The 23,988-nt window shown below is 42.3% G+C and overlaps 1 protein-coding gene across 1 annotated transcript in view; it reads right to left on the bottom strand.

Moving 5' to 3' along the window:
• The window catches only part of LOC307073798 (alpha-2-macroglobulin-like), a gene marked incomplete at both ends in the record, with an annotated part of 44,459 nt that overhangs the window by 4,805 nt on the left and 15,666 nt on the right, over nucleotides 1–23,988 (bottom strand). Inside the window, 14 exons of the mRNA XM_079733757.1 lie at nucleotides 218–402; nucleotides 783–945; nucleotides 1,882–1,956; nucleotides 2,159–2,315; nucleotides 2,390–2,465; nucleotides 2,679–2,855; nucleotides 3,232–3,315; nucleotides 9,717–9,768; nucleotides 9,881–10,002; nucleotides 10,128–10,254; nucleotides 10,975–11,200; nucleotides 11,506–11,650; nucleotides 11,792–11,882; nucleotides 11,975–12,118. Coding sequence (XP_079589883.1) covers nucleotides 218–402; nucleotides 783–945; nucleotides 1,882–1,956; nucleotides 2,159–2,315; nucleotides 2,390–2,465; nucleotides 2,679–2,855; nucleotides 3,232–3,315; nucleotides 9,717–9,768; nucleotides 9,881–10,002; nucleotides 10,128–10,254; nucleotides 10,975–11,200; nucleotides 11,506–11,650; nucleotides 11,792–11,882; nucleotides 11,975–12,118 — 1,824 coding nt within the window. The remainder of the gene's footprint in view (nucleotides 1–217; nucleotides 403–782; nucleotides 946–1,881; nucleotides 1,957–2,158; nucleotides 2,316–2,389; nucleotides 2,466–2,678; nucleotides 2,856–3,231; nucleotides 3,316–9,716; nucleotides 9,769–9,880; nucleotides 10,003–10,127; nucleotides 10,255–10,974; nucleotides 11,201–11,505; nucleotides 11,651–11,791; nucleotides 11,883–11,974; nucleotides 12,119–23,988) is intronic.

Raw genomic sequence — 23,988 nt, 5'->3', positions numbered from 1 at the left:
GTGGCCCAAAGAGTCTTCTTTCAGCGGGACCTGTGGTCCCCCTATAGAGCAGATCTGTGGTCCCCCTATAGAGCAGGTTTGTGGTCCCCCTATATAGTAGGTCTGTGGTCCCCTTATAAAGCTGTATTCCCCTATAGAATAGGTCTATGGTCCCCCTATATAGTAGGTCTGTGGTCCCCCTATAGAGCTGTATTCCCCTATAGAGGAGATCCTGTACCTGTGTGGAGGAGAAGCCTCCGTAGGAGTTCTGCTGGCTAGTGAGCCACCTGACGATGCGGGAGGCGTAGCCCAGGTCAGCAGTGGTGGGGGTGGCGCTGAGAGTGGCCAGCAGCACGTAGGAGCTGATCTCCACGGAGAGGGAAATGGACTTCTCAGACCTCTGAGACCAGTAGAGGTTTCCCCCTGAGGAAAACACACCCAGGATAAAACTGAGGGCCAAGAGAGGTGGACCTGCCTTGGCTTTATTTAGTTTACAGTTTCAAAGTATACAAAAGATCAGATCAAAAACCACATGACCCTTAATAGAAGTTACACAGATTACACGATGCGGTCAACCTTTGTTAGATCGGTTTCAACAGCGTATTCCTTGTGTACCGACCCCAGGCCTCGATCTCCATCCTCTCCCTCCGTCACTCATGTCCACCTTGTCTAACACATCCTGACCAAGACAACTAGTAACAACTAACCCAGCTCATCTGTTCTGTACACTTGTAAGATCCCCTCATAAGGGAGATGTTAAAGTTGTTTAAGGGGAGCAATAGAGCCATTGAAAGTCCTCTGACCTTCCTGTCTGGCCACCTTGTCCAGGTGCTCCAGCAGCAAAGTCCGTGTCTCCATGTCTCCAGCCAGGGTGAAGACGTAAGCCAGCAGAGCCGTGGCGTACGTGTTGCTTTTATCTCCCAGGCTTTGCCTCAGGCAAGACATGCTTTTGTTTATCTGTGGATCCTGTAGGCGGGAAAGTCAAAATAATGTGGTTCTATCAAACCTTGAACTTTCCAACAGTACTTATATCATATACTGTATCTGCTGTACTATCACCATTACCTGTATTAAATGGCTCATAAAATAATATTCAAAGGTGTGAATAATTTTAATAAAATGAAAATGTCAATTCATTTCTCTACGTGTAACAAATGTACTGTACTAAATCTTAAAATGACCATGTCATCAGAGATTAAACATACTAAACTCCCCGATAACAATGTTATGGTGTTTTATCCTTTGAAATCTCCGTTCTGGGTTGGAATGTTTGTTTTTGTTTTGGTCTGTAGGTTGTGATTCTCTAGTCTCTGAGTACTACGGGTTGCTAGCTATTAAACAAATACACAAACACAGCATGCTGCAGCTATGGCAGCAAACAGACAAACTGGGTCAACAGAGAATGTACTACATTCTACACGACCTAAAGAGACTTTTCAACTTTGGAAAAAATGGTAAATACGGTAAATCTTGGAGTTGCATTTGATAGATGAAGACAGCCTGGAGTCAAGAAGGATTTCAAGACAGATGCCACATGAGCCGGTTTATAATTTACAAATGTACACATTTGCTGATCAACTTACAGTGTAGGACTCATCATCACTTGTCATACTCAAATTATAATAATTTTACTTGTATTAAAATATAATGTTGCCCCGGCTCATCTTGCGCTTGTGTTCTTTCATTGTCCTTAACCGTGCAACCCCAGTGAGCCTCTAGGGAGGAAGTGGCAGGCGGAGAAAGCTCTCCAATATTGTGAATTTGAGCTGCAGTACCAATTGTAAACACTCTATGTTACATGTTGTATCCATTTTAATTTAATTAAAGTGGTAAGCCCTTATGCATAGTTGCATGGGTATCTTTCAATTTAGATAACCAGTGCTTGAAAGATTCAATACTTACAGAAACAGACATATTGGTCTCCAACAAAGCGGCTGTCACATACGCAGAGAGAGTGACTTCGTCTGAGACACCTCCCTGTGAAGCAAAGCAATAAAAAGCTTGACTCTGTGATCCTTTTCAAATATGTGGTTGAAGCGTGTGTTTACAGTACACCAAAATGCACCTCCACCTTCTGCTTATTAGTCTCAACAAAACTGAAATCTGCCCAGAACATAAAGAGGCCCTTTTATCATCCTCATAGTTAAGCAAAGTCAGAAAGAAGGTTCCATGTCTGTACCTTCATTCTGTTGTTGAACAGACTCCCCAACTTTTGGAAGCAGCCGTTGTCTTGTTGTTTGCTCTCCAACCAAGACTTAGCGTCCGCTAAGATGGTTGGGTCAATATAGATGAAAGACTTTGCTTTGACGAAGGATCTCAGCACAAATGCTGTGAGCCTGATGAATAATGACAAAAGAATGTCAGTCGCTCAAAATTCAAATCATTCACGTCAAAGTCTAATAAATCTTACCAGGTATTCCCAGATCCAGTTCCAAACGTGCTGTAAGCTCCATCTGAATGCTTGTAGTTCAGCTGCCTCTGGTAGCCTGTGTGTGATTATAACTGTTTATTATATAATTGTGAATAAAAAACACTGCACAACTGTAGATACACTGTATCTATGTATCTACATATCATTAAAGCTTATTTCTTTTCTGGGAAGGACAAAACAGGGAAAATTGCAAACAAAATGAGGCGTTAACGTTTTTAATTAAATTTACTGCACACATCCAAAGAGCAGGAATTCTTAGGAGACTTACCAAGGGTCAAGAAGTTAGTGGCCCTGGCCTTAATCTCTGCGTTAATTTGCTGTGTGTTGGTGAGGTACTCCAGGATGTAAATATTGGGGGCGAGTAGAGCCATGTTCTGCTCTCCACATCCATAAGGCATGCTCAGCAGACCGTCTAGGTTCTTGAGGGCTCGGCCCAAGATGTCACCTGTGGGAAGTTTAAGGTGAGAGCATGGATGTTTTAAGAAATGTTTTAACTATATCTTTCAACAGCATATGCTCTCATTCAGAGGGGTTGATAGTTTTTAGATATAATAATAATAATAATAATAATAATAATAATAAACAAAAGGTATCAGGGAGGCCTACTGGTGAACTGCAGACATTGGGGTTTGGACCCAGAACCCTTTGACTGGGAGCCAAAAACTCTGACCACTAGGTTTCCTCTCCCCTGAATACTGCTGACCTGTTAATGTGTGTTTAATTGTTCTGAATCATTCTACAGAGACTCAGTGGTCTTCTTCCTATTGGACATGGTTGATAAGGCAGCCCCCAAAATGCTCAGTAAAAAGATCATAGTTTACCCAGGACTGATACTGAAGCTCTGGCAGATCCTTGGATCATATCCTCAGGTAGGCTGAGCTCCACCTGCTCCTGAAGACTCTCTCCTAGGTATGGAGAACACATGAATATTCATGTAATAAAGGCATATGGCAAAACCAGAAGGAAGAAATGTAACAAAGATCCGTGGTCAACAAACCGGAAATTACGATCACGACTGCCGCCGCAGCTCCTCCCCCACAATAAACATCCCGCTTTGAACGGTGAACTCTTTACGCCTAGCAGCTATAAAAAGCTATGAAAGCTATGAAAACTACAAAATGACTATTAATGCAGGCTATGTGGAAAATGCGCCGACTTTGGCTCAGCCTGGCTCCGCCCTCTTCCGCTACATAGCTAAGATGGCTGCCGTTGATTACGAAAAGTGTACATCGATCCACACTTCGCGATTTGACCGTTTTGAGCACACCATCCGGGTTCTTTCAGTACACTTATTTTCGCCCGATCTGAATTGGAACGCCCAACGTACTCAAACTAAGGCTAGTAAGTACGGATAGTATGGATATTGGAACACAGCACAGAGCCCCATATGCTAAGCTACCAGCGGAGCTAACCGATAGATTAGACTTACCGTATCCGGTCTGTAAAACAGCGGAATAGCTAAGTCAAACTCTTTTATTGAAGCGGCCAAAGCCGTTTCAAACAACTTGTGTTCACCCGTAGCCATCTTGCAATGTTTACTGACTGATTCCGTAGCAGAGCTGTTGTCATCTGTTTAGCTCACTTCTGGCCCGCCTATATCAGATACACCGATATGATTGGTTAATATTCGGATCCAGGGGAATCGGGAAATGTTACTCATTCCCAGAGTGACGCTGAGCAAATTAAAAATGTGCTCTCATGAGAATTCTGGATTTCCAAAGAAAAGTGTTTGTATTCCACCAAGTATACCTCATTTTACTTTGTTTTCATTTTTGTTTATTTGTCGTTTTGTGAAAGTACTTTTACGTTGGTTTTCTCGGCTCTTGTCAGATGATATAAGATCTAAGAGCAGCATTATTTTGTTCTGAGTGTTTTAGTGAGTGATGAAGAGAAACTTACTTTTAAGGGCACGTCGGCAAGCAAAATATTTGATTTAATATTAGAGCATGATCATGGGAAAGTACAGGCAGCAAAGTAACCAAGTATACATTCAGTGAGACAATGGGTGATTAAGATTATTATAGGGAAACGTTTGCATTGTGGGTAGGGAATACACAGGTACATTGGAGTGACCATAGTGGAGAGTTTAGGATTGGCGGGAGAGGCCAAGTTAACTGCAATACTAATGGATGTCAAAATCTCTGTGTTCGTCAATCTATCTAGAAGCCTAGAAGAAAGGAAGAATTCAGCTTGGAAACAGGTCTCTCTATTTCAATCATGATTATGCAGCTAAGATCGTCAATTTTTAACATTTAACAAATCAAAACACTTGTATCTTCAAATATCTCTCAACAGATTTTCGATATCATTTATATCTTTTTCAGAATTAATAGCTTAATTTCATACCAGCTTTGTATGTTTTCAGTTTGTCTATGTTTACGCTCGAGCGTGATGACATCACATGCTTGAGATATGATTGTTAGATATGGGGCGTTTGCAGTGGTGGGTAGTACTGTAACACGTAACAAGTAAAGCAAATGAGTAAAAAAGTACATTTTTCGGGTAACGAGTACTTTTCACGTTCTTTTTTAAGTCTGTAATTTTACTCTTACACAAGTAAATATTTGACTTAGAATTCTACTCTTTACTCAACTACATATTCCATTGTTGCGATTCCATAGCCGTGGAGACGGCTGTTACGAACTTGGGACTGCGGACTAGGATCGCATGGATGCAGACACGCAGGAAGATATTTTCGCCAGGGGATGCGGGGTTACGGTCCACGTAGAGTTTATATAATTCTAAAGATACTATGTTACACTGTATTCTGCAGACCACTCAGGAACTTGTTTGTCATTGTTGTGTCTGGCTCTGTGAGTGTGTGTGCATGCTATGCGTAGGCTGGATCGCAAACACGTCAAGAAAAATCTGATTGGCCAATCAGCTAACCAAGCCAGTCTCGTTTGTGTCTAATTGGTTGTGTTCCTACAAAGCTCTTGCCTTTTGTCACATGCACATAGCTTAGTGTACATTTGTTTGAAATGAAATTTCATTCTTTGTTGTACAGATTGCTTTTGTTGTACAACTTGTGAAGAAATGTTTTAGGAGTGCATCTCTCTCTAACTCACTCACGCATTCAAACACATTATGTCATTTTCACTGATCCAAGCACTCCAATACAAAAATGTAAAGTAACTTGTAATTTGAGTAACTTTATAACAAAGTACTTTTTTACTCTTACTCAAGTAGGTTTTCCAATTTCAATATTTACTTTTACTCAAGTAGATTTTGAAGGAAGTAATTTTACTTTTACTTGAGTATAGATTTTCAGTACTCTACCCACCACTGGGCGTTTGTGTGTGGGGACCCCCATTTACATGGCTAGTGGTGTTCTCCCAGTAGAAGCTTAATGCTAACAACAATGCTTTAAAATTATATTTTTTACTTTTACTTTGACTTTTACAGGTCAAAATCTACTCAAAATAATTTAATGAACCGTTTACAACCATGGCTAACCAATGCATGAGAAGGAGATTAATGTTTCACTCTTTCAAGTGCTTTAATTTTAGCTCTAACTGTTATCTAACATACCATACAGTCATTGAATTGTGTAAAAGAAATTACTGCACCTTAAAAATGACCATAAATTAGCTATACTCATTTGCATAGTAATTAACTTTATGAATTTCAATTGTGTGACGTTTACCTAACGTTCTTTCCCTCCACTCTAATCAAGGATGGCTGTTTTTAAATTCTCTAGCCTGACATCCAGTCTGAAAGGCTGGTCAGGGGTTCTCATCTAAAAGTCAAAAGGAGAAATGCAGTGGGATTAAAACATTGTCTTCTGTTGACTACTTGTTATGTGGTATACACATAAATCGGAGGACTGGACACACACACACACACACACACACTTTTCTGTTGTGTCTAGTCTCCGTAGCTCTGGTAGTGGCATCTGCTGCTGCAGGGTCAACCGAAGCAGCAGTAGTAGATTTCGGGCCAGGCTTAAAACTAACTAAAACACCGAAATAGTGTAGTTTGCTTTTCATATTGTAATGTTGAATGTTATTGTCGCATGTAGCCTGGGACTCTTTAAGTGTTTGTCTTGTGTTTTTTATCGTTGTAGTTCTTTTATAGCCTGGCTCCGCCCGCCTAAGTACTTCTTCTCGATTTTAATTTCTCTTCAGTACTACGTCTGGGTTTGTGGTATATTCCTGGGTTTTCTCCGTCCAAATCTTGTGCGTCCAATAAGCGGAGGGAGTGGCTGAGAACAATGACGTTAAAGTCCGCTTTGTTGACGGACATCTTCACACAGTGTTTGGTTTGTTTACAGCCTGCGCGCAATGTGATTCACGGCCAAACTTTAGCGACTGGTTATGGCAGATCCAGAGTGGCACTGGGCAGATCCAATAGTTTTAAACTTCAACAGACACCTGCCTTCAAGTGAGTTAACGTTTGTCAATTGAGTGGGTCCAGACTCTGTGCAAATAAAATGAAGTACGAGAGTCTGGTAGGACCAGGCTAGTTCTTTTAACTGTTATGCCAATTGTTCCCGCGTTCAACTTTGGGTTTTAATAAAACACATCCAATACCACGGAATGTCCAGCTGGTGACTCCACTGAGGCTATAGTAATGATGCTCTTAGCACCCTACGAGTACCTCTGGAGCCCTCCGAAACATGAAGCATGGGCCGAATCATATATGATCACATTCATCTGATCTTTCCTCACGATCAGACAGCTGCGCGCCCCATAAGCAGGCTGTCAAAAAAACGCGTCTCTGTTATCAGCCTATGCTCCAAGATCGTAAACAAAAACAATGGTACTACCAACCACTCAAAACCGAAATAAATAGTATTCCAACCAATCACCAACAAGGGGTGGGTGTTGTGGGGTTTTGCGCTGCGTTCATGATAGTTTTTACTGGATGCACGAAACATGGAAGGGAGGGGCGAGCTGGCTCTGTTTGTTTTGGATCTCGCTTCAAACTGTTCGCTGATACAACCTTTAAAGCTGTTTAAAGGGACCTGCTGGGGATGCTGCTTGAGCTCCAACAGTGGCGGTTCTGCACGGAGGCCCATGCCTCTGTAGGAATGTCCCTGGCCCCCCCTTGCTGACCAAATAAAAAATTATGAAATTATTATGATTTTACATGCAAGGCCCAAAAGCAGAACTAATGCACCTTAGCTCCCAGTGTTTTTCCACAAGCCCCTCCTTCTGCTTACCCGCTCATCAGACCAACCCTCCTCACCTGTTGCACTCAGCTTCTTCTGATCACTAATCAACCAGACATATTGTCCTATATTGTCCTATATACTAGTCTCCAGCTTTTTCCGGTCTGATTCCCCGGTATCGACCCTGCCTGTCCCCGACCTGCCTGCTCTGTCTCTGTACCGGTGAATGACCCTAGCTTCTGCCCCTGACAACAGATTCTGCCTGCGCCCTGCCTGTCTTCCGTCTGCTCAGATCACCTGCCGGCTCCCACAGCATGTCCTCCAAGGACACTCCGTGTCTACCCACGAAGCGAGTTTGCCCCACTGTGATATCTTCGAACTGTCCACAAGGAATGTGTTAAATAAAATTCAATACCGATTGTCTGCCTGCCTATGTCTGCTGCATTTGGGTCCTCTCCCGACCCGTTACAGCAACGTTGTACACTGTTAAATTAGAGCGGCGCACCCAAACATTGGTGCTGCTGGTCAGTGAATGAGAGCTCAGCAACTACTCTTGAAGAAAGGAGCTACAATTTCTCCTGTTGGTATATCGAAAGTAAGCAAAACTTTCATATTGTAAGTGACTTGTTGTTCATGCAAATAACCGTGTTACTTTAGTTCCTCACATTGATAATGCAATTAAGTTTGTAAATGTGTAGTCTCGGTATATTTAGAAATTTAATCATATCCAAGCAAACTCATCGAAGCAGAAGCGAGTATCCAAATGTCAGTATCCTTGATAGTTCTAGGCTACACAATTTTGTGATGTGAACCACGTAGCTTAATCTGTTTTGGCTGTTGCATTGCGATAACAAATACACACAAGCAAAGTTGTATGTTAAGTAGGGAGGGATGGTTAGGCAACGAAATGTAATGCATGCCCCTATGTTTTTTTTCATCATCATGAAACGAGGAAGGGACATAGCATCCTTTTTTGCCCCGGTAAACAAAAAAGGGAGAGAAACAAGTCAAGGTATTGAGAGAGATGAGAAGCAGAGATCCAGAGGAGGTGCGGGAGAGGGTATGTGATGAAAGTGAGGGCTCTGACACAGAGAGGAAAATTCCAGAGTGAGGAGGAAGAATACATACAGAGACAGAGAGAAACAGCCAGAGGGACAGCAAGTGGATTGTGTTAAATTAATTTAATGCCGAAGTTGTACTTATTTGTATCGCTTCCAGTTAGTGTCCCTGATTACCAATTTACAGCTTGGGATAAACTAATATCTTGGTTTATTTGGGCTGAATAAAGGATTCAAGACACTCCAATTAGGGAATGAGGTTGTCAAATATAATATATAAACTTGCTGGAGACAGTAAACTTTTGATTTGGCCTTCTCAAACTTCCCATTTTGGATCTGGAGAAACTGATTTATTTTAGTTTAACTTAGAAAGTGAGGATATGTTCAAGTACTTACAATTGAGAATTTGACACAGAATTTATGACACAGAAATTAAAAAAGGGATATCAGTAGATGGTAATGAAGAAATTGGAGTGCTAACAGGTTAATATAAACAAACACCCTCATTGTTTCTAAACTGTACAGGAGTTTACAAAAAAATAAATGAGAAGTACACTATATGTAAAAGTGAACTACGGATATGCACCTGGGTTTAAATCCGGGCGGTATAATTGGAAAAGAAGACAACTCTTTTTTAAATCTTGATAATTGCAGGTAAAAAAGGCCATCACAAGGATCTGGTTGAAACTTGACCCTCCTGGGCTGGGCCAGCGGACGGACATTGTAGTATAAATATATTCCATGGAAAAGCTGACCTACTGCCTGAGGACTAAAGCAGAGTTCTTTGAATACTGCTGGGAAAAATGGATAGCATATAAGAAAAAGGATGGCTCAAACTGTTTAATGGACTAAGAAAGGAAAAAAGAAGTAAAAAATTGTATTGAAGGTTTTACTCATAGTGTCACCCCGTGTTGTTCTTGTTTTTAGAAGAATTGAAAAATAAAGAGTAAAAATAAAAGGATGATTCAAAACATATTTTTCACTATGGCAAATATTTGTGAAAACCTCTCTCAAATGACCTAATCCATCATTTAAATAGATAAAAGAGCATGTAGAAGTATAAATAGTGATCATGCAAATTGCGAGATCACTATTTTAAATTATCATTTAAAAAAAAGAAAAAGTTCACACTTACCTTTTGGACAGAGCAAGATGTTGTGTGTCTTTGTCTGCTCGGTTCCCTCAGCCTAAAAAAAATAATGATACAAGAAAACATTTCATATATATGTATTGTATATACAGACACACACTCAAAATGATTTTCAGATTACAGTACCATTTGGATGGTGTAATCATCACCTTCACGATGAGAGAACGCGTGACCACGTCCATGCGGCCTCTCTCGGGTACGTTCACAATCTCGTTGTCACACGAGGTGTGGGAACTCACTGCCTCTGCAATCATGGTCACGTTCACAGGCCCTACAGATAAAAGTATACATCACGGCTTTAGCACAATAAAAACACATGCTTCAATGGTCTACTATGTCTATGATTTGTTGTGAAATGTCTTCAGTCTACTGGAGTACTGTGTTTTTAACCCTCACCAAGGGCTGTTGGGGTCAGTTTCCAGCTCTGAGTCCTGCGGCCTTTAGCACATAGACAGGAGGCTTGCTGGGCCCCGGCGAGTCGTGTGAGCGTGTAGTCTGAAGAGATTAAGGGGCCCATGCTCACCTGCCAGAACACACACCCTCTGTTATTGAAAGCATGGCTTAAAGGATGTGGCTGGTTTGTTAAGACACCAGGTCATTGACTTTGTCAAGATGTTAATCAATCACCAGGACTTTTGTTCAACTCACCTCCTGTGTAGACACTTGCAAAAATTTATCAGTTGATATCCATTATATCCTAAACAAGTATTTAAAAGCTCCCATAGCTGTATCTTTGTTTTGTCCGTCTGTGTGAGCATGGGAACTGGCATGTCAACACAGAATCAAAACTTGTGGATTTGTTGATGGGCACCATTGGAGAAAGTTACCTAGCCAGGGCAGTCCGTGTGCGCTTACCTGGGTTGGACACGACAATGATACAGCTATAGGAGTTGCTTAACACTCGTTTGTTATATGATTGATGCTAATTGATGGCCAACTGTCTTTTTGTAGAATGCTTCTAGAGGAGGTGAGTTAAAAAAAAATCATGGCGGATTAATATCTTGGCAAAAACTATGTCAACAATGAACCTGGGGTCTTACCAAACCGGCCAAATCCTTTAGGAAAAATTGGTTTAGTTTAATAGAGCTGAAAGTAAGAAAAAAATGAAACCCTCAGCAATATGATTGTAGCTGATAAATCTAAATCTACATGTAATGTCTACATGTAAATGTTCACATTACAGTACAATTAATGACATATATCAGGGGGTATTCTATGAAAGTAAGGAATGTTGTTGGTGTACCATTATACAGCTGCTTTGGTAGTTAAAGACGGTCGCCTTCAGCTCCAGGTTCTCCCCTCGGATGATGGAGTAGGGGAGGCTGAGCTCAAGGAAGAAGGGCTGGAAGACGACCAGCTCTTTGGGCTGGGCCAGGCCAAAACCCTGCTCTGACAGGCAGAAAGCCTCAGTCTCCCAGGTGGTGATGGTGTCCGGGACAGTTACGGGCACCTCTTTCATACCTGACTTTCTGGGGAGGGAGGGGGAGGAAGGGAGGGAGGGAGAGAGAGAGGGAGAGAGGGAGAGAGAGAGGGAGAGAGAGAGAGAGAGAGAGAGAGAACTAACTGCCTGGCCTCCTAATACTCCCATGAAGAGTAAATTTACTTTTTTGTCTTGTTAATTAATTTCCACTCATTCAATAATTTGATCACGAAAAACAATAATTTGTTTCAAATTGACATAATAAACCACTCTCTTGCTCAGCTTCTAAGCTATTACATTTATAACTCGGAAATCCAAGTAAGATGAATTCTGAAAATAAAAAAAACTGCTCACCCCACTTCCACCATGTCCCACAACCATGTTTCAGGGAAGAAAGTACGGACAGTCTCTATGATTGGAGGTTGAGGGTGAGAACCTCCTGCAACATCCATGCTGTTCATAGCAACTGCCATTGGGTATGTGTTCATCCTATAAGTTACTAATCAAAGTAAAAAGGTTTAATGTTAACCGAACCCTGAAGAGGGTACTGTTCAGAGTATGGGTTAACCCTGAATAATTATTAGGTATCCTGATTATTGGACATCAACATACTTCCCTACACAATAAAAAAAAGTCTCACCCATGTGTTGATGGTAGTAGTTTACACCATTGTACGTGACACAGGAAGGTGATTTGAGAACCAAATTTGTGAACATCTTCAGCCCCACTCCCTAGATGAACAAATAATGTATACAAATTATTAGAATTTTTTCGACATTTTAGGTTGCATTCTTAACTTAAATGTATGTGAATGAACAAGCACCTCAAATACTGAGTATGCGTTGCTGTCATCATGGACTGGGTATGGCCGGATAGATCTTTTAGATCTCACCCTCAAACAAGCCTCAGGATCATTGACTTCATATGGATAGCTGCTTGCTCTCTGGACTGGCAACAAGTTAAAAATCTGCAAAAGGCAAAACAGTTCAAATAAAATGCAAAAAGCAGTTTGTTTTTCCCGACTGAGTCTTCATTCATTCAAGGTTCCACAATATTTATTAATAGCCAGGGAAACACATTTGGGGGTAAAGTTCTGAGCAGCCAGCACCAAACGAGAAGGGGGTGCAACAAATAACCCTCCCCTATGGAGAAAAGAACTGCAGAAACATGATGTTTCAGCCATGTAAATTAGTTTGTATAGCTCTTAATCACAGTACAATCTCAGAAGGCTTCCTGGGCCACATTATATGACAACCGCTAACCATAAGTCCTCTAAATGGCAAGGAAAATGTAATTTTTCGGAAAGAAACTAGGTTAGCATGAAAAGAAACCTGTTTAAGTTTATTATAAGCTGGTAGCCATGGTTTGTATATATATATATGCATGAATACATACATACATAACTTCTAAAAAGTTTTATCTTGATTCAAAGTGGAGCAACGCATAGCCGGCGAGCAGGGGAGATGGGGAGGTTGTGGGTTTTGTGAGCTTGAGCTATGCAGCAAGCAGCTGTAAGATGAATGTGTTACTTTAAAAAACAGAATGTTACGGTTGGTTGGATGTTTGGTTTGCATGGAGCTGGCGCACAGTGCTGCGACATAATGATAACGCAGTCCCAGGCCCGCTTTCAGAAGGCCCGACACTTAGTGTAATTTGAGCTGATAGACCCCAAACTGTTTCCACAGTTTAAAACCAGTTTCCCCAAGAAGCAGCTGGACATTGCATGTGAACGTTTCCCGATGATCTGCAAAGAGAAACTGCACGGGGAGCTGCTGGTGATGTACAGTAGCTCAGAGTTTGTGGGGTTGACGTCTGCAATGTCACTTTTGAGGATGTTTACGGAGAACAATCTTCAGTGCACTTTTTCGAAGACATTGAAATTAACACAAATAGCAATGACAACCCCTATGACATCGGCCGACAGAGAGGTGCTTCAGTACACTGAAGAGGATCAAAACATTTCTCCGAAGTACCATGGGACAAGATAGGCTTAACACCCTAGCGATGCTGTCTATTGAGCGGGACCTCATCCAAAAATCACCGGACTTCAATGACATGGTGATTAACCTGTTTGCGACCCAGAAAGGCCGTCGATGTGAGCTGCTCTTCAAATAAGGTAGGCCCAAGCTGCCCTGATATTGATTTTATTCGGGACATGATGATTGCTTCATAATGTTTGTGATGAAAACAGTGCAGTTGGCAGTCGTTACAGTGCGAACACGTTCTGTTTGTGTGTGTGTGTGTGTGTGTGTGTGTGTGTGTGTGTGTGTGAGAAACTTTTGCCATCAGAACATGTTTGTAGCCTACTTATCTAATTGTTTATAGAGCATTATTAATTGCTGTAACTTGGTGCTGTATCTCTGGACTGTACCACGGATGTGATTTTGGAAAATCATTTAGTTTCTCCATTGCCTGCTGTCTCCCTGCATTCTATTTGTTGTGATTCGAGGCCTGATATTGAATTTATTCGGGACATGAGGCTTGCTTCATGTTTGTGATAAAAACAGTGCAGTTGGCAGTCGTTACAGTGCGAACACGTCTAATGTAGTCTCTCTCTCTCTCTCTCTCTCTCTGTCCCCCACCCCCCCTTCCCGTGAGGATGGGACACTGGGATACAGCGGCCCTCACAACAATAGATTTGTGAGTGAAGTTACCAACACAATAGATTGGCCGTAACTCACCCATTTTAGAATCACATTCTCTCTTGTGTATAATTCCCAATTATTATTGATGTATTTGCACTTTTAATCTTGCTGAATTCTACAAGGCAAATAAATTAAGTTAAAACTTAGTTCCCCGGCTCCATTCGTCTTTGTAAGGAAATGTTCTCTTTTGTCTTTATTATTTTGTCAGAGTGCACCAGAATGCTTAGTTTGTATGTGAAAATCGCAAAGAAATATTCGGGGGAAGAATGCCCCCAGACCCCCCTACAGGGGGTTTGGTTTACAAACTTTTAGCCCCCCCTAAAATAAAATTCACCAACCACCACTGGATGCTGATGTCATTAAGGCTGAGCCAAAATTACATGTTGACTGAGGGATAGTCAATCAACATCATTAATAGCCAGGCCATCAAGTGTGCAGCTTAGTCCAGAGTGAAAAGTGATACATAACGTTGGTAATAATTTCACTCTATTAGTTATGGTGATATTGTGATGGAAAAATCCATGTTTACTTAAGCGATTCAAGCTTTGTTTTCTATTAGTTGTATTATCTAGTCAGCCTATTCCTAGAGTTCTTTAGGGTTATCCTTTTACCTGGGGTCAACCGGCCAAAAGGGAGCAGTAATCCCATTATGCATTCCTCTGCTTGATACAAACACAGGCAACTTTGTCTTTTAGGTACACACTTCCCTGATTTGGTCATTGACAATTGCAGTACAGGGAGGGGGTGAGACTGTTTAATTAGCTATGTGAAACTGTTGTCTGGGCTCACTATGCTAGAGAGGGGACTGGTGTATGCGTACATTAAATAATGTTTTAGCGATTCATTTTTGCATTTTGAAGTCTTATCTGTCATAGAATCTGTGAATGTGTTGCATGCCCACGCGTTCTGAAAGCAGACAGAATTTCTTAATTTTCTTAAATAAATCTTTATATATATTTTTTAATTAACTATGATTTATGAACATATATAGTTTTTCCTCTGATCATTTCATGACTAGAGATGTGCAGCTGTGTTTCAAGCTCTATGTGAATCTACGTTGTAAGGCTTGAATGCAGTGTTGAGCATATCGCATTCATGCGCTCTATGTCAACTACCGTTTTGGTGAGAGAGAGGGCGGAGGGGCTCAAAGAGAGAGGGCGGAGGGGCTCAAAGAGAGAGGGGGGAGGGGCTCAAAGAGCTCATTGTGTGTTGGGAGAAAAGCTGGATTCACCTCAGCTTTGTGACACCAACAATGCCCCCTCGGGACTAAGCTAAGCTACACAATTTCAAGGATACTACTGTTGTATGCACCCGTAGACCATCACACCAAACAACATCATATTATTACATTAGAGGTTTGTCATACATTGAGTGGTACATTGATCTGGTTTGGCAGGATTCGTTTCAATGCACGAGTAAGAAAAATCCAATGCATGCACTTCTTAATAAGAGGGTTGCTGTCGCGGGTTGCATGAGTGTGGCATATTTAAATGTATTTAGGATTCTCATTAGCATGCCTTGTATCAAAAGTCACGCTAGCCACTGATGTATGAATATGCATACAGTATAGATATATACACACACATATTTAAATACATACATATATATATACATGTATACACATATTTATATACATACACATATATATACACACACATATGCATATATATATATATATATATATATATGTATATATATATATATATATATATATATATCAGTGGAGGCTTCTCCAGTGAGGAGCGGGAGGAAGATCCTCCTTAACATTGTTGAGAATAAAAATGTAGATTGCCCAGACTACTTTAATGAATTAATGCCCTTAAATATGACTACTTTATTGCCTTTGTATATGTAATGTTTGTTTCCCTTGGTAAAGGGACATTAGCACCCCCTATCGCCTTTTGAAAATTACTTGCTTGAGGACGTTCCTCCCTCAGCCTCCAAAGACTCCCATTAATTTCCCTGGCAGTGTTGGTGGCCGGTAAATAACATGGGGTTCAATGAGAGAGAGGAGGAAATTCCTCCTCTGAGTGGGTGTGACTAGCTAAGGCAGTGGTCATCAACCTTTTTAAGCCCAAGATCTCTGACCTCAACCTGTGTGAAAGGCAAGATCTACCTATTGAAGACTTGAGAAAAAACAGACTGCGCAGAATGTATTTCCAATTTAAGGCCTTTTATTGAGTCTAATTTTATGAATTACATGTAATTCTTTGCTCAGCAAAACTAACTGAAAACAAAAAATAAAGCCATGTGCCCTATTTCCCATTTATAATATTGTACAACTGTATTTGCATAACACACACACAACACAGCAAACACAAAGAGCAAGAACAAAGAGGAAAAAATCTACACACTTAACTTAGCGCCATGTCCCATCTAAAGCAGCATCACCTCACAACGCCATCTAAAGGCAAAACTCTTGCAGTTATGTTGCTCAAATTAGTGTGATGGCTGTGACTGAATACTGTCAGTGAGTGCCTTGAAGTTTGGCTCATAGCTACAGACAGCCAGCCTGAGACAGTCAATGAGGTGTTGGTCTGTAAGGCGGCTCCTGTACTTTGATTTGATTATTTTCATTTGTGAAAACGCCATTCCACAAAGATAAGTAGATCCAAAGTAGGCCCTCACTCATAGTGCACATGCAGTGAGGAGAGGATACTTCTCTTTGCTGACCAGTCCCCAAAAGTCACTGTCCCTTGATCTGGTTTTCAGCTCTATGTCATTTTGCAAATCAACCATCTCCATGTCAACTCCACTTGGCAAAGCAAATACATGCTGGAATCTGTCTGCTACCTGTTCTATATCAATGGGAAGGAATGGGTTTGAGAGGAATGCAACAATATCTTCCATGACGTCTAACTCAACAAAACGCCGATTGAACTCAGTTCTCACTTTGTCCAGCTGGGCACAGTACTGCTCAGGGTTAAAAACATCCTTGTTTTTGATGGCGTGTGACATTTTCTCCAGGTTGGGGAAGTGGGTCAGCCTCTTGTTCTTTAGGTGTGTGGTCCAAACACCCAGCTTGGCCTTGAACCCATTCACTGCGCTAATCATGTGGGGCAGGTGTCTGTCCTTTCCCTGCAGCTCGTTGTTGAGTGTGTTAAGTTTTGCCGTTAGGTCTGTCAAAAACCCCAGATCCAGTAGCCACGCATCATCGGACAGTTCCTTGTGCTCCTCGTTCCTTTTTGACAAAAAAGTCTCAGGCAGCAAGTAAACAAATCACTGCAACACTTTGCCGCGACTCAACCACCGGACTCCAGTGTGGAGAAGCAGGTCTCCGTATGCGGCATTGAGCTCATCCAATAACGCCTTGAATAAGCGGTGCTGAAGCGCTTTTGCTCTAATCGAGTTTATCAGTTTGACCACCAGTGTCATGACATGGGGAAAAAGTCCAAGACTTTCCCAACCAAGGCCTGTTGATGGATAACACAGTGATAATCCATGAATGCGGGAAATTTGGGGTCATTACGGCACAGCGCTAAGAAACCTGCCCGCACACCTCGCATTGCCGGGGCCCCATCAGTAGTAATGGCAAGTACTTTATTAATGGGGATGCCGTTTTCGTCTATATACTTTTTGAACTCCTGTTAAATATCCTCACCTCTCGTTCTCTCCTTTAAGTGCAAAAGAGTAAGGAAGTCCTCATTGGTTGTAGAATCCTGGAAAGCCATTCTGACAAATACAACAAGCTGGACTGTGTTCATTACATCCAGGGATTCATCGAACTGTAGAGAAAGCTATTCACAGCGGGACAAGTCTTTTAATACTTGTCGATCCACATCCTCTGACAGTGATTCGACCCTCCTTGTCACTGTCGCAGGGCCAAGCGGTACATCATGAAGTGCAGTTCTAATGTCGTCTTTGTTTTTGAAGTCGTTGAAAACTGTCTCTGCGGTGATGGCCATTGCTTCTTTGATTAAATCTCCATCTGTGAAAGGTTTCTTTTGTTTAGCTAGCAGGTGGCTAATGCAAAGGGATGCTTCAGTAGCAGCCTTATTTTGCGTAACGGGTTTTGTGAAAAGCGATTGCTGGGCCTTCAACCCCAATTTCAGCCCCTCAATTTTTCTTGCACGGATTGCGCTCTTTGGGGGGGTAGCTGTCTTTGAATTTTGAGTGGTTGGTGTTGTGGTGCCGTTCCAGGTTTCCTCTTTTAGAGGAAACCTGGAACAGTGCTTGTGTTTGGTGGCATAACATGCACACACACTTGTCTTTCACCAAAGTAAAAATAAACTCCTCTTCCCATTCTGAAGGGAAGTTGTACGTTTTCGTCTTCTTTCGTGGAGCCTCTGCCATGCTAGCTATCACCAGAGAGGCGTACTGTAGCAACAGGCCAATATTGACGTTCGCGCCCCACGCCCTAATCTTCTTTAATCTCATTGGTCACTTAAATCAGACACTGTTAAATGCAGCGCTGCTACACTGAAAAAAATAGTAGACCTCCAGAGAGGGAGAGATGTGCTTGCTATACTTATTATGAAAATGTATCATGCATTATATAGGATATTGTGTATTTATTTTTCTATTATTTTCGGGATCTACATGGAAAGCCTCAAAGATCGACCAGTCGATCGCGATCGACGGGTTGGCGACCAATGAGCTAAGGGGTTTGAATCGTGCAAAAATCTATTTACAAATAGGCTGGAGCCCTTGCTGCGCTATGAATCAATAATCAGGAGCCCTGGCTGTGCTATGAACCAATAAGCAGGAGCCCTGGCTCTGGAGCAGCCCGGAGGGAGGGGTTATCCCCTCAAGTCTAGGCTCCGAGAACCAACAAACCCTGTGCTTAGTCTTATGCCTCGTTTCCACCGAGCGGTGCGGTACTGTTCGTTGCGGCTGTGTTCGTTTATATTTGCGTTTCCAGCAAGCGGTGCGGTGTGGCTTTGTTCGCTTATACTGGCGTTTCCACCGCCAAAAGTTAGGCAAGGTCCCGAAATAAACGTGCTGAGCACCGCGCTGAGCCTCGCTCTGAGCCTAAATATTTTTCGGCACTCCTCCGTTGGGTTACGAAGCCGCCTGAAAGTGTGCCGTAACTCTGAAATCACTTAAAAAAGATCCAGTTTGGTATGACCAGGGCCCCGTTTCCCGAAAGCATCGTTAGACTAAGTGGATCGTGAAGTGCGTCGTACAAGCATCGTACAGTTTTCACACCGTTTCCCGAAAGCATCGTTGGTAACGAACGTCGTGAAAACGCTCATAGCTAACGAGGACTCCAGGGTCACGTAGGATGCTAAGAGCATCGTTAGCCTACTATAGCCTCAGTGGCGCCACCAGCGGACATTCTGTGTATTGGATGTGTTTTGTTAAAACACATCCAATACCACAGAGTGCCCAGCTGGCGCAATTTCGCATCCAAAAACAGTGGTTACCGCCGATATATTACTCATAGACTACTGTTAGATTTAAACAGCAAATATAGAGACATGTTAGAAGTCAACAACAACAATTTATTGCAGCAATTTAAAATTCCAAAAATACATGCGCAGCCGAAATGTACCGATCAAACGCCACGTCACAAGGCATATAATAAAATCGAGTGATTCCATTGCTCTTGTATGGGAGGTCGCTTTCGAGCTGCACTTGATTGTAATTCAACCATCGTGGTTAAAATGTCCTCATATTGATCAATGACAGAAGACATAGGCTACTGTAGACATGCATCATGCTGAGACCAGCGGGTGTCGGAGAATTCCTGCAGGTTTTTTTTGTTGCGATTGTTTGCATCAAGCACTGTAGGCGCTTCAGTGAGGCTTTGATGAAGTTCACTATTTATTGGACCGTGTCTGACAGTAACGAACATCCCTGACCATATTTAATCACGTTTGTAGTCTACACTCAAACGTGAACTCATTGTTGCATGCGGGTGTCTTCATTCATAAAAAAATGAAAACATTCGGGAGTATGCAATAATACAAATTATTCTAAAGAGGTCAGAGACCCCGTGCTCAGCCCCACCTTCTCCAGTGAACCAAGAAAGCCTGCGCCGTGACAAACGGGGGATTTGACCCCGTCGGACAGGAAACTTGAGATAAGAAGGTGAAATCGCCGGGCGTGCCAAGCTGCGACCGAACCGGCTTGGCAGTGTAAAAAGAGAGCCTACTTCATCCTGCCAAACAATATGGGAAGGATCTAGACCAAGCTCTCCTAATCGAGTCAGCAATAGCCGTGTGTCAATGCCTAGCCTCTGGGTTTGAATTATGGAACGTTGCATTTTCATTGTCTACAAATATTCTAGACTAGAGAGTGCGCGCTAATGAAACCTTATGCGAAATCAAATAAAGTCGTCTCTCTTTGCTGCGCAAAGCACGTTTCAGGAATCAGCACATTAAGATAAATGTCACGCAAGCTATTTTTGATTTTTTTGTTAATATGGAATTATTTCAGGGGGGAAAATGCTGTGAAAAAATGTACGCACACTGCATTCAGGATTAGCACTGATACATATGTCGGCCTAGGCCTAATCAATTGTGTTTTAATATCTTTAGCATTCATATTGTTGCAGTATATTCTTTTTGTATGCTACTCTGCTGTTGGCCTTGATGGGGAGATATTTTAACAGTTTTTAACCCCATTTTCCTGCGACATTCCTGTGTCTCCCCCTCCTACGGAGCCCATTTCAGCACCGTCTCAGTAGACAGTTACAATCCTACGAACGTCGTGAGTGCAGTGAACGCGAGTTCATGTTCAGAGGAGTTTCGGGAAATGCTCCAAAGAATTTTACGATGGATCACAAGATCCATCGTGAGAATGATCGTACGAGCGTGGATCCATCGTTATCAGGAAACGGGGCCCAGGTCACTGATATCTTTGCAACAAAATCAGCGAGGAGTATTTACTTGATCTATAAATGAAGTCCCTCAATCTTAATAGGCTTAACACCATGACCAACGTTATGAAACATCCATTAACATCCACATTTGCCTCAAACAATATTAGGCTTACAGTCCATGAAAATAGTTGTGAAAAAATGTTCTTGTTGTTATTTTAATTGTTTGTTACTCTGACCATTCTGTTTGATATTGTGGAAAGAATGTTAGTGAATGATTCAGAGCATGATGCATGTTAAATGGCATTACTATTGGTCTTGTGTCTTCATTTTTCTTTAAACAACAGTAGCTGAAAAAATAAACAACCAATTACAACCAATAGCTTCAGTCATTGAGGGCAAAAACTGGGCCCAATGAGAGGCTAAGAATAGGCCTGATTTGACTAATTGGCTTTGCATCCTTTCGTTCTGCCATTGTAGTCCATTTCATTTCTGCTATTTTGTAGGTCACCAAAACACTGACACAACTTGAGTCTCACATACTTATGCCACCCTACGCCACTAACAGTGCAAGCAGGCCATTGGCAAACAAGCACGCAGTCCTTCCTCCCTCACTTTAACAACCACCAGCTGCCACTGAAGTGTGGATATATATATATATATATATATACAAATATATACACATACATACACACACACACAAACACACATGTCAGACTGAAAAGTGTAAGTCAACAAGTGTGGCACCCCTGCTACCTAGACCATCGGTTCTGAAACAATGGTACGCAAACCACTGGTGGTACACGTGCGCTATTTAGTGGAACGCAGAGGGATTGCAAGCAGCATTTTACGGGTGCCGAGCCTAAAGCCGACCAATAAGACCCTGTCAGACCATTAGGACCCTAACAGACCATTAAGACCATGACGCAGACCAATAAGACCCTGTCGACCATTAAGACCCTGACAGACCATTAAGACCCTGACGCAGCCAATTAAGACCATTTTTGCATACAGTTGACAACGCTGGAATAGCCTCAGCTTGGATAAGTTGATGGCATACAAAATTTCATGACCGTACGTCAAAAGGCTGAAGAGATATTATTCTTTAAAGTTACAAATGCCTACAGGATTTCATGACTGTAGAAGAAATAGATCAGAAAATATTTCTGTCCAAAGTCTGCATTTTCAGTTAATTGATACAGCTCCCCCTATCGCCCGATCTGGGTTCAATTTGGAGAGGTTGCATTTTCAGTTAATTGTTTTACCGCTCCCTGTAGCCCGATTTTGATACAATTTGGAAGGGTTCATCTTGACCCATGTGCCTTTGACTACATCAAGTTTGATGATGATTGGTTTAAGTTTATTAATAATAATAATAATAATAATAATAATAAAACTAACAATTACAATAGGTTGCCTTCGCACTTTGTGCTTGGCACCCTAATAAAAATAAAACGAACAATTACAGTATGTTGCCTTCGCACTTTGTGCTTGGCACCCTAATAATAAAACTAACACTTACAATAGGTTGCCTTCACACTTTGTGCTTGGCACCCTAATAATAATAAAAAAACTAACAATTACAATAGGTTGCCCTCGCACTTTGTGCTTGGCACCCTAATAGTAATAATAATAATAAAACTAACAATTACAATAGGTTGCCTTCGCACTATGTGCTTGGCATTTACATTTACATTTACATTTACATTTAGGGCATTTAGCAGACGCTTTTATCCAAAGCGACTTACAATAAGTGCATTTGTTACAATAAGTACATTTGTCATAAGAAGTGAAACAATATATCGCTGTCGGTACAGTAAAGACGTTCATAGAACCAAGTGCAAGTATTACAGTCGCTAGGCTAACCCATTCCCCGTGTAAAGCAGCGATAGCAGCTACTGTAGATGCTACACAATTAAGTACCTTGAATAAGTGCAATGTACAAGTGCCAGGACGTACAACATTCAATGGTGGCTGTGCATTGGTTTCTATGCAGAGTCGAGATGAACTCTGAACAGGTGAGTTTTGAGTCTTTTGCGGAAGCTGGTGAGCGACTCTGCGGTCCTGACATCGGTAGGGAGCTCGTTCCACCACTGAGGTCCCAAAACAGAGAAAAGTTGTGACTTTGCTGATCGACCTTTGCTTGCTCTTAGCGATGGCGGTACCGAACGTCCAGCTGAGGTAGTTGAGCGGAGGGATCGAGCTGGGGTGTGTGGCTTTACTAATGCTTGGAGGTAGGCAGGGGCAGTTCCATCGACTGCCTTGTATGCCAGTACCATCATTGAATGTTGATGCGAGCTATTACAGGGAGCCAGTGGAGGTCTCGGAAGAGGGGGGTTACATGTGAGAACTTTGGTAGGTTGAACACGAGGCGCGCTGCCGCATTCTGGATGCGCTGCAAGGGTTTAATCGCAGAGGCAGGGAGTTCAGCCAGGAGCGAGTTGCAGTAGTCGAGGTGGGAGATGACCAGTGATTGGACTAGAAGCTGAGCTGCTTCCCTTGTGAGGAAGGGCCGGATCCTGCAGATGTTGTAAAGTGCAAATCTGCAGGACCGGGCCACCGCAGTGATGTTTGCGGTGCAGCACAACTGATTTTCCAACACTACACCAAGGTTTTTGGCAGTTGGAGAAGGAGATACAGTGATGTTCTCAACAGTGACCTTGGCACCCTAATTATATGATTTAGTCGCATCAGCACTAGCGCATGAGAGCAACCTGTTGAACAGTCATGTCAGTGCTCTGACAAACTTAAAAAACAAAAAAGTGCAACTGACGAATGAAACATTTGCTTTGTAAAAAAAGGATTTCAAAAGGATTAATCCACACAAGGCCCCTGGTCCTGATGGCATCCCTGGCCGGGCTCTCAGGGTGTGTGCAGATCAGCTGGCAGGTGTGTTTACAGGCATTTTCAACAAGTCACTGCTCCAGTCTGTGGTCCCCACATGTCTCAAAAAGTCCACCATCATTCCCATCCCCAAGAAGTCAAAAGTGTCCTGCCTCAATGACTACCGCCCAGTAGCACTCACCTCTATCGTCATGAAGTGCTTCGAGCGGTTAGTCAAATCATTCATCACCTCCTCCCTCCCTGACTCACTGGACCCCCTGCAGTTTGCATACAGGGCAAACAGGTCCACAGACAACGCCATCGCCCTCACCCTCCACACTGCCCTGTCCCACCTGGACCAGAGGAACACATGTGAGAATGCTGTTCATTGACTACAGTTCAGCATTTAACACCATTGTGCCCTCCAAGCTCGCTGTGAAGCTCAGGGACCTCGGGCTCAACACCGCCCTTTGTGACTGGATCCTGAGCTTCCTGATGGGCAGACCCCAGGTAGTGCAGATAGGAAATGCCACATCAATCACCCGAACTCTCAACACCGGCGCACCCCAGGGCTGCGTGCTCAGCCCTCTCCTCTACTCCCTGTTC

Source organism: Pollachius pollachius (assembly GCF_949987615.1).
Source record: "Pollachius pollachius genome assembly, chromosome: 3".
NCBI classification, from domain to species: Eukaryota; Metazoa; Chordata; class Actinopteri; order Gadiformes; family Gadidae; genus Pollachius; species Pollachius pollachius.
Note: the sequence above shows the minus strand (reverse complement) of the source record. Positions and strands in the feature narration are given on the sequence as shown.